The 11,776-nt window shown below is 33.9% G+C and overlaps 1 protein-coding gene across 1 annotated transcript; it reads left to right on the forward strand.

Moving 5' to 3' along the window:
• The first annotated feature begins 2,004 nt into the window (after positions 1-2,004).
• LOC102492700 (olfactory receptor 51G2) lies at positions 2,005-2,955 on the forward strand. Its single transcript, XM_006165954.1, has one exon. The coding sequence runs from the start codon at positions 2,005-2,007 to the stop codon at positions 2,953-2,955; it is 951 nt and encodes a 316-aa protein (XP_006166016.1).
• The last annotated feature ends 8,821 nt before the right edge of the window (positions 2,956-11,776 follow it).

The raw sequence follows: 11,776 nt of genomic DNA on the forward strand, positions 1-11,776 counted from the left end.
AAATATCCATATATTTTATTAAAATTAAGGATATTTATATCTGTAATACAAAAGTCTAGGCATATAACTTTTTAAAAAGTAAACAATCTGTTTAATATCTATTATTTTGAATAATTTAAAAAAATGTTCAGTTAAAGAAAATAAAGTTAAGTTCAATAATAGATATTCATGCAGCTGTACTTTATAAACTATGTCCAGAAGAGATATTTTAAAAATTTTAATCTATAACAAAATATTGCTTTTAATTATGACAAAAATTCTTTTTCTGAAAAACTCATCCAAAATATAATAGCAATTATTTTATGCTGCACTAATAACACTTTTTATTATTAGATTGAAGAAAAACAGAAGTATGAGGGACCTTAAAAATTTTATAAGAAATGTATATACAAAAAGAATTTAGCATGAATTTTAATTTTTTTGCACAAAAATAAACATTGCTTCCATTTTTCATGGATGTTTTTAAATGTACTCAATTATATCAAATTAATACAATAGTTTATATGTGCCCATTTCAATTTCTGTATTCATCTCATGCAGAAAAAGATGTCCGCAAACTACAATCTAATATTTATCTTTACTGATCAGTGTATTAAATAGTACCTTGGTCATGACCTAGGATTACAATTATAATAACAGGCATGCTTTGGGATAAATATTTAACAGAACATTGAATATTTAGAAGAATATTTACTTAAAGCACATTGTTTAGTTTAGATTTTTTTTTTATTTTGCCTTGTTAATCATTGCTTATCTTTAAGTTCCTTGCAGAGAAAATAATCTAGTCATTCTCCCTGCCCTGCGTACCCAGAAGGGAAACTGTATTTCTAAGCAATGACTTCCCCCTAACACTGGGCTCTCACATCTTATGATCTTACAAAGACCGTGATCAGGCATCCTCATCGCCTCATCATTTTTTTCTCAAAATATTGAAGAACCTGTTCTTTGTTTCTTCTACATAAGTTTTGTATGTTGTGTAGTAAAGCAGAGATGTTATAAACTCCAGTTATAAACTCCACTTCTCTCCCTGGTGTTGACATCACTGAAGTAATTACATTCCTTACTCCAAATAACAGCGACAACTTCATTAAATCCATTAAGTGCTTTAGATAAGATAATATAAAGAGCTCAATTTTTTCCTTATTTTTACTTTAAAAAGCCACAATAGCTGAGGAATTTTAGGTAAAAGAAATTTTTGTTTTCAGTTTTTAAGCTCAGATGATATTTATCTGGATATGACATCCGTAAAACTATGTAAATATATTTGTTTGCTATATATTGGATTACTAAATCTCATATTTGACATATATCATGGTCATTTTTTATTATAATGTATTTTTTAGTTTTATTTAATCAATGAGCATCTGTACAACATACAGAATGATTTTTTTGAAAGGTGAATAAAGTGTACATCAGTCCAGTCAAAGACATTATCATGTACATTACCATCAGCAGATAAATTTTTGGGTTTGTGCCTTTTGTATGTTTTTTGTTTCTTCCTTTCATTCCTTCTCTCCCACCCACTATTACCTGGCCCCTCCTATTCTATCTATTGTCTATATATTTGTTTTCCCTGTTTTTATACCTTCCAATCTCTTGTTTTCTGCCATAGAGTGAAGACATTTGGTATATATTAAGCAGGGATGTACTTGATCAATTTTTTAAAATAAGAGACATGAGGGATATTCAAAATAAATGTGCAAGTCAAATTTCAACATGTACCCTTCTTTTAGCAGACAGGGAAAGGAGAAGCATGAGCTTATCCAGAGTGGTGGTGGGGTCTTCTTAGCAACCACTCAACCTTGGTATGAAATGTGCCTCACTTTGTGTAGCTCTTTGTAGGACACTGGGCTTGTTGAAGAAAGTGAGCAAAACACACAATAGATGAGTAAAAATCCTATTTAAACAGTGGCTTGGATAAAAAGGTTTTCATGACAAAAAAAAATAACATCTGTTGCTCAGACAATGCATTTCATTCTAGGGAAGGCATGCAGCCCTGACATTATGCTTCCTGTCAACAGCACCAGCTCCATCTTCTCCACATTCTTGCTGACAGGCATCCCAGGACTGGAGGATGTACACATTTGGATCTCCATACCCTTCTGTGCCATGTTCCTCATTACCTTGGTGGGCAACGTGACCATCATGACAGTCATCTGGAAGGAGCAGACCCTCCACGTGCCTATGTACCTGTTCCTGGCCATGCTAGCTGCTTCTGATCTGGGTCTGTCCCTCTTCACCTTCCCCACAATGCTGAGGATCTTCTGGCTGGATGGTCGAGAGCTGACCTTGTCTGCTTGCTTCACCCAAATGTTCTTTATTCACACTTTCCAGGATACTGAGTCAGCCATCATCCTGGCAATGGCCTTTGACCGCTATGTGGCCATTTCTCGTCCATTGCACTATTCTTCCATCCTCACCAACAGTGTAATTGCCAGGATAGCTTTTGCTATCATTGTTCGAACCATGATAGCACAGGTGCCCCTCCCCATCCTCTTGAGGAGACTGTGCTTCTGTCGCTCCAATGTACTTTCTCATTCCTACTGCCTGCATCCCGACATCTTAAAACTTTCCTGCTCCAACACTAGGATCAATAGCATCCTTGGACTCTTTATGGTGCTCTCTAACATGGGACTTGATTTCCTTCTTATTATCCTTTCCTATATATTGATTTTAAAAACTGTACTGAGCATTGCATCCTATGGTGGCCGTCTCAAGGCTCTCAACACTTGTATATCTCATATCTGTGCTGTGGTTCTCTTCTTCACACCCATGATCTGCTTGTCTATACTTTACCGCTTTCGCCAAAAGTTTCACCAAAACATTTATGTATTATTGGCCAACATGCACTTTCTCATTCCTCCTGTGATGAATCCTATTGTCTATGTGGCAAAAACCAAGCAGATACGTGACAGAATAATAAAACTCTTCATCACAAAAGAAAATGAATCCTGAGTAACATTTGTAACATAAACTTGAGAAAATTAATGTAAACATAAATGGTCACTGTTCCCAATCTTTGTTGTGAAATAATATCTTTTTCTCTTTCTATATGTAGAAGGAGATAAAGAAGTAAAATATTCTAATATATTTTATCAATTAATACAGGCCCTGATGTTTTCTTTCAGCTGCAACCTCTGCTTAAATTTACTATGTAAATTTTCATTATTCCGCCTGTTTTCAGATTGACAATTGTTTGTTACCTCACACTTTCAAAGCTGTTTGTAGTTTGCTGTATTATTGTTCAGTTATCTAAAAAGATTTTCTAAAATAAGATTGTGTTTCATGTTCACTTGTCACCATTATTTATTGTTTCATTAAATACCTAAGTATTTAAGTTGAGAATTTCTACATATGCAAGGTTCTCTCTTCCTTGGATTTTTACTATTTATATTATTAAAAGAGTCTGAGACATTTTAAAGGGCAACTTTGATTAGCTCAATTAGGTTACCGGAAGTCAGGGTGTTCCCTGTCTACTTAGGTATCGTGGAATTGGGATGGGTAATTCTGGCTGAAACAGTACAATGACAAGATAAAAATAGCACTGGAGCTCAGAGAATATAAAACATTTCCTAAAGTCCCAATAAAGCAAATAATTGTTTTGCAATCTGAATCTTCTCTTATCCAATGATGCTAGTAATTTATATGTTTGACCTGCTTTTCAAGGAAACTCATATGTGTTGCAATTATCAAGAAGTTACACCATAAACAAATATTACTAATTTTTTTAAGCTCAAACTGTCTTATTTTAAGTTCAGGGAAGAAATTATCCTTTCCCATAGTATAGAATCTTTCTTAAAAAGAAAAAACAAATCTCTGGGTCAGCAGGTGATGTAAGTTTAAAGCACTGGATTCTATTTTTTAAAAATAGCACATGATCAACTTAGAGGCTTAAGTCTCAGACCCTGCAACTTAAAAATCACACTGGAAACATGTGTATGTGTGCCCAAAATCCTGAAAGGAGAATGGAGAAAGAGGGATTATGGTGTAGCCATTTCCCCATGGTGGGTGATTTCTCACTTTCTCTCTTTATCTTTCTCTGGAGAGTACTTATGCCCTATAACAAAAATTAAAGCAAAAACAAAAACAAAAAAGTCTTTCTTCATAATTGATTGACACATATTATCTGTTCATGCCATGTACTTCAATATAAATAGTCCGATCTCATTAGCCAAAAATGAGGGGTGGGTAAGGTGTTAAAGGTTCTGGACTCTCATGTGATTGACTATGGTTCAAGTCCCAGACTTGATGGCTTGCTTTCTTACTTTTCCTCTCTCTCTCTGGTCAAATTAAAAATATTAAATTAAATTAAATTAAATTATTACTTAAAAATTAAACAACAATTTTTAAAAATAACACTATTTTATTGGCTTACATTGTGATAAATATAGACCAGACAAAGGAAAACTGGGTGAAAATCATTATCATCATCTTACCATCTTTATGATTATCATCATTATTATCTTATTTAATGTTATCATCATCAATATTGTGTCTGCAAGGGTTCATTTTATGCCCCAGTAACTTCAATGTCTGGATGGTTTATTTTCTATGTTGAAGGCCATACCCAATATTAGGTAAAAATACAATAAGCATTTGTTAAATGTTAATTTTTAAAAAAAGATAAAATCATGATCTCATGTAGATACAAAAGAAGACAAATTTGATAAAAGTCTTTAGAAAGGACTTCAATTTTCTATTCACACATTAGGCAAATAGAATACTACTCAGCCCTAAAAAGCAATAGGACCCTGGCATTTGATATAAAATAGATGAATATGGAAGATTTCCTACTGAGTGAAGCAAGCCTGACTGTGAAAGAGAGACACTGTATGTTTTCACTTAATAAATAGTGAATGCCTGCACTCCATGATAGAAACTGAAAGATTAGAGGATAGAGAAGCATGAAAAATAGTTGCAGATACTGGAGACAGTGTGGGAAGAGCATAGGAAGTGGGGGAAAGTGAGAAGGGAATCAAGGAGAAAAATAGGCAAGCCATTTATGGGACACAGAAATGGAGAATTGTCTGTTGATCATAACATATATGATATCTTAAACTGGACTGGTGTGCAATGTAGTCATGCTGGGAAAATTCATTTTACAAGCTGTGGTGATGTATAGTGACTGAATGTGTAAAGTAAATAAAACAAAAGAAATGTGTAAAAGATTCCCTGTTCTAAGGGAATCTACTTAAGAGGAATGTCAAAATAGCACTAGTTTGTGTGAAATAAGGAATGTCGAAAGGAATTGGAAATAGAGACATGTTTTATTCCACAGGCTTTGCAAAGATAATTTGAAACTACAATAGATTTGACAAAATTTGAATGTCTATGAGTTACCCACAATTTATTAAGAAGTTTAATATTGTTAAGTCTGGGAATAAAGCTAGGATGTGATCATCTTGAGAGGTAAGCTACAGGCAATACATAATGGTCCATTGAAACACACACCAAAGTTGTTAAATAGTTGTTCCTCTTTTTCATAAAAGTAATTTCAAAATCATTATTGGATATAATTGATTATAGAATAAGTGGTCTCATTACATTGGACCTGATTATTTATACATCTATTAAAAAAGTATTATTGCAATTTATTATCTTGACTTTATACTTGGTTGTCCCGAGTTATCATAAGGAGTCTCAGATTGAACTTTTAAGAGCTTCTTTTTATTTTCAGTCCTGAGGATAGGAAACCAAGGCAAGAGCTTTCATAAGATTTCACCCACTTTATATAAAAGTATGCTAAATTTCTCTTTTCTTAAAGTATCCCAAGTGCCCAATGATTCTCAGGCATGAGATGAAGTCATCTTCTTTAACTCTTCTGTATGTCTCAGAAGTGTGTAAACCAAAAACTATACAAATTTTCCCAAGGTAGCCTTGTAAATTGCTACATAAAATTATCCTTAGTTTCTTAAAAGCTTCTCTTAATTATTGACAGCTTCCTTCTGATTAAATGAGAGTCATCTCAAATAAGATATCTCAAACAAAATGTGGTTTCATAACCAGTATTTCAATTATGTCATGGTAAATAAGAGAATACCTTTTTACTGAATCAACAAAATAACTACATTACCATAAAAATAAAAATATTCATGAAGTTCTTTTTTAAATCAGGAAAAATCAGGCTAGAAGAATAATATTCTTCACAAATGATTCAGATAAGCTTACAAAAGTAGTGTACTAAGTTTTTGACAAATGCTTCATATTAGTTTACAAAAATAGAGTCTACTAAATTTTTGACATTATTCTTGTTAATGATTTCTTGGACATGACAGCAAAAACAAGGGGTCAAATTTAAAATGACAAGTAGGACTATATTAAACAAAAGAAGTTCTGTAGAGCAAAGAAAACAATCAATTGAAGGATGAGGCAACCTAGAGAACAGGAAAAAATAAATTTGCACACCAAATATCTACTAAGCAATTAACATTTTTTAAAAAATAAGATACTTTTAAAAAAAATCATTTTTTTATTATTTTTTAAACATTCAATTGCTTACATCATTTAATTGTAAAGAGAATTTACCCAACATGAAATACACCTCAGACAGTCCAGTTGAGAATTCTATACACGTTATCATTAGCAGGTAATAAACCATTTCTGTGTCCCACAAACGTCTTGGCTTGCCTCTCTATTTTGTCTCTCTGATTTAAAAATAAGGCATTCTTACAACTCAATGCTAAAAATAAAAATAAAAACTTTCTCTCAGGTACTTTATTACATGTACACCAATGTTTTCATATTTTCTTAATATTATCAAATGGATATAGAATGCTTCAAACTGAAAATAAATCAGTGACAGCTGACTATATATATATATATATATATATATACACACACACACACACACACATATATATATACACAAATACATGTTTACATAGCTGATTATCTTCCATAGAAATAAATTTACTGTTTTAGGGAAAAGTAATTTACCAATCCAAATCACATCTATGTAAGTTATAACTTTTTGTTATTTTATATTATCCTGAATTTGAAAAAATTATATAATGTGGAGTCAGAATGACCATTAAATCCTACATTATCTACCTACCTAAATAACCTATCTAATTTGAGATGATTAAATCTCTTTATATTAGTTTCTTCAGAGAAAAAAAAAGGTTAGAACTAATTTGCTCATTCATGATACTACCAGAAGAACTAGTTACTAATCAGACAAGAGATAGAAATAAATACACTTATTTATATTTTCTTATTCTTTGCTTATTTGTGTGTGTATATTTACAATTTCTATATCCATTTAATGTTGGCCAAAGTTGTACTTGTTCTTGATCTGAGAATGTCGATGTCCTAAAAACAATAACATTATCTAAACTTAAAATTCTATGTCAAAAGGTTCACTGACATATATTTCTACATAAGGTAAGTGGTGTGTTGAGGTGAGGAGGGCATGAAAAATGATGGCAGGAAAGCAAATATAGTTGATCATTTCTGAATATTAATGTTATTTCTAGGTATGTTAGATAGTATTTCGTGTTTGAAACATATCATATTAAAGTGATATTTGACTTCAGTGAGGAGACATGAAATAAACTTCTCAGTTCATCAGATATAACACATAAAATATAAATAATTCTAAAATAAGTATAATTATTTTTAAAATTTACTTTGAATAGAACTAAGCTGATATCAATACAAAAATTTAAGCATGTTAAAACTCTGTTATGGGGTCAGCAGTTGGCATAGTGGCTGAGGTGCCGGACTCCCATATGGCCAACTTCAGTTTGAGTTCCAGACCTGGCAGTGTGATTTCTCTCTCTTTCTCTATTTCTTTCTCTCTCTCTCTCTGGTGAGCACATGTTGCCCTATAGCAAATTAAAAGTAATAATAATAATAGATAAAATTAAATAAATAATTATTGGGACCAGCAGTTAGCGTAATGGCTATGTCGCTGGACTCCCATGTAGTCAACTGGGGTTTGCGTCCCAGACCTGGTGGCTTAAAACTCACGCCAGGCACATGTACGTGCATGCCCAAGATCCCGAGAGGAGAACGGAGGAGAAGGGATTGTGGCGTGGCCATCCCCCCAGAGGGTGATTTCTCACTTTCTGTCTCTCTGTCTCTGTCTGTCTGTCTGGCGAGCGCACATGCCCTATAGCAAAAAAGAAAAAAAAATCAAACAAACAAACAAAAACCTCTCTAAATAAATAATTATTTAAAAAATACGCTATGTTAGTTGTGATTTTAAACTTGTTTTATAGGAGGAAAATAAAGTACCCAAAAATTGAGCCACTCTTAGGACAGCCTGGGAGTAAATTAATTAAAATGATAATTCTTACATCAAGAAGAAAGGAGGTCCCAGTAGACTTCTAGTCTCAGGTGAGAGGTGTACTAATAATAAAGTAGCTCAAATTAGGTCACAGACATTCTGGGTTTTAAATATAAAAGAGAAAGCTGTCTATGTGAGACTTTAGCCTCTCTGCCATCTCAAGTTGCCAGGTAAGAAAATCAAATAAGATTGACTTGATTTGAGTTTGAAAATACAATTAAGATCAAAGAGACATTAAATAAATTAGTGAGTGGAGAAACTCTAGCTGGTAATGCAAAGAATCTCATCTGATAAATATTTCTTTTTGTGAAACTATCACTAATTTGTTTTTCTAAAATGCTTGAGATGTTTGGACAATGGAACTGAACCATATACAAAGAAGTGGGTTTCAAGTATTCCTGATCTATGGTAACAACGACCTTGAGGTTCGGCCTCATCCCTGAACATGAGAAAAGAAAGTATGGATTCAGAAAATGCCAAGAACTCATAAATGAGTAAGAGGCACTGAGAAAAAATATCTGGTGGTAGAGAGTTAACTCCAGGTGACACAACAATTAGTCTAGGCAGATTGTTCTCTTATCAAGTAGAGAGTGAGTTTTACAGAACTTTTCTATCTTTTCTGATCCAGCAAAATTCCAGGTTAGGAAAAAAAAATGTCCATAAAACTTCTGAGACTAATTTTAATTTCCTTTCGCTTGTTCTTTTTTCTTCAAAGAACAAGTTTCTATGTCTCATTGAAATTGACCCAAATTGAGAGTTTTGACAAATAGAAATGTATTCCAAGCGAAAGCTGAAAGAAATGGACTGGATCTTATGTTCCATATAGTTAATACCTGGACAAGTAGGGTGAGATTTTGAATGAGTTTTCCATTTTTATTATTTTTTTAGCATTTTTTATCAAGAATTAGAATCAAGGGCATCTTAACTTATTGAGCTGTCAAAAACTCATTACATCTTTTTCTATGTTTTTCAATGCAAAAATGAGTCTTGAGTTTTCAAAAAACCCAACAGTTATTTGGAAAATATTTAAATCTCTACAGTTGATTCTCTTTTCTTTTCTTTCTTTTTTTTTTTTTTTTGGGGGGGTTTTTGCCATAGGGCACATGCCCTTGCGCCAGACAGACAGAGACAGACAGAAAGCGAGAAATCACTCCCCAGGGGGGATGGTCACGCTACAATCGCTTCTCCTCTATTCTCCTCTCGGAATATTGGGCACGCACGCACACGCGCCTGGCGTGAGTTTTAAGCCACTGGGTCCAGGATGCGAACCACGGTCGACTACTTGGGAATCCAGCGACATAGCCATTATGCTAACTGCTAGTCCCTCTACAGTTGATTCTCTATGGTCCCATACAGAGAATTAGGATTTTGAAGTGAATATCTCCAAAAAGTCTCATGAAATATAACTAAAATGTCATTAGTGACTGAGGATAGGTGTAAAATCTGGCTAATAATGATATGTGAACATATTAAAATTTACTACTTATTGGAATTAGTGGAGGTAAATGTGAAGAGTATGTACATAATATGTGTTTAGTTTCATAAACACAGAAAGTGAGAATAGGTGAATGCAAATGGCATTTTTTTTTTGGCGGGGGGAGTTTTTGCTATAGGGAGTTTTTGCTTGCCGGAAAGACAGATAGAGACAGAGAGACAGAAGGTGAGAAATCACCCCGTGGGGAGATGGCTACACCACAATCCCTTCTCCATTCTACTCTTGGGATCCTGGGTATGCACACACATGCGCCCAGCATGAGTTTAAACCACTAGGTCTGAGACTCGAGCGATGGTCAAGTCTACATGGGAGTCTAGCAACATAGCATTACGCCGACTGCTGGTCCCAAGGAAATAGGTGAACTTAGAGAATATCTGTCAAAGGAAGACTCAAGTGTTTCTAAAGCACATTTTGCCTAGGATTAAAAAATTATGGTAAAATAAAGATGATTTCATCTCTGACATAATACATTATAGTTACATATTTGAAAACTGTCTGTAATTTTTTAAAAAATGCTATTTATTTTGTCCATGAGAGAGAAAAAGAAACAGAGAGAAATAAAGAGAAAGGAGAAAGCACACCAACAAGGTGCTCATATCTTGATCTGTTTCCATCTCAGCTGGTCCAGGTCAGTGAGACATAAAGGTGTGCCCAGCATGCTCAGGGTTATCCCAAGATACAAATCCAGAATCTTTCCTATGTGAATTTAGCTGCTCTAGCACTTGCTCACAGATATCTATCATTTTTGATTAAAGTAGCATTGATCTTTGCTATAATCTTAAAATTTATTTCAGAATCAGTCACATAGACAAAAGTAGTTATACAATATACTTGTTTGAACATAGTACAAGTAAATGGCCAATACTGAATTACATACTCATGGGCATAGTATTTCTTTTCTTTCTTTCTTTCTTTTTTCTTTTTTAGATTTTTGCTATTGGGAACCTATCGTGGTTGAAGAGACAGAGATAGATAGACAAAAAAAGAGAAAGCACTCCCCAGGGAGGATGGCCATGCTACAATCCCTTCTTCTCCATTTTCCTCTTGGTATCTTGGGAATACATGTCCACATACTTGGTGTGAGTTTCAAACCACCAGGTCCAGGACCTGAACTGTAGTCAGGCCATGTGGGAGTCCAATGCCCCAACCATTATGCCATCTGTTGGCCCCAGGCATAGTATTTTTTTTTTAATCATTTGTTGATTAGAAATGATCCACTCACTACCCCATATATCAATATGGACGTATATAGCATATATGTTATAGTCAGATAAATGTACAGTCATATCTTTAATAAAAATTTTAAAAATTATTCTTATAAAATTACATGGAGCCTACTATGCAGTATTTGATTGAGCATTGAAAAATCTTTAATTATAGTATTAACGTGGTGAATTATATAGACATATTTTTGGGTTTTGTATTCCAACATGAAATATTTTAAGAAAAACAAGTTTATATTCAGCAGTGAGATGTTAATAACACAGTGCTCCTCATAATTATTATATTTTTATTTGCCAGAGTGTAAATGCACTCATCAGAGGGAGACAGAAAGTGAGAGAGAGAAAGCAGCCCCCAGTGGGGCATATTCAGGCCACAATCTTGTTTTCTCCATCCTCCCTCTGACCAGGATTATAGAATGCATGCATGTATTTTCAGTGATAACACAGTACTTTCTTTCGTTTTAAATTTACTAGAAAGTACATGTGATTACTGGAGAAAGAGAGAGACAGGAAGAGAGAGAGAAAATGAAAAAGCAACTCTCAAGTGGGATGGGCACAACATAATCCCTTCTCTTCCATTTCTCCTTCTCTGTTTCTCCTTTGAGGATTTGGGGCATGCAGATACATGAGCCAGGTGTGATTTTCAAGCCACCACGTCTGTCCTTAAACTGCATAACCAGCTATGTGAGATCCAGCCACCTTTGACACCCTGCCACTAACTGGCCTAATACTGTAGTTCTCATACTGTGTGACGAAGTTCCACATTAC

This window comes from Tupaia chinensis, unplaced genomic scaffold, assembly GCF_000334495.1.
Source record: "Tupaia chinensis unplaced genomic scaffold, TupChi_1.0 Scaffold144110_1, whole genome shotgun sequence".
NCBI classification, from domain to species: domain Eukaryota; kingdom Metazoa; phylum Chordata; class Mammalia; order Scandentia; family Tupaiidae; genus Tupaia; species Tupaia belangeri.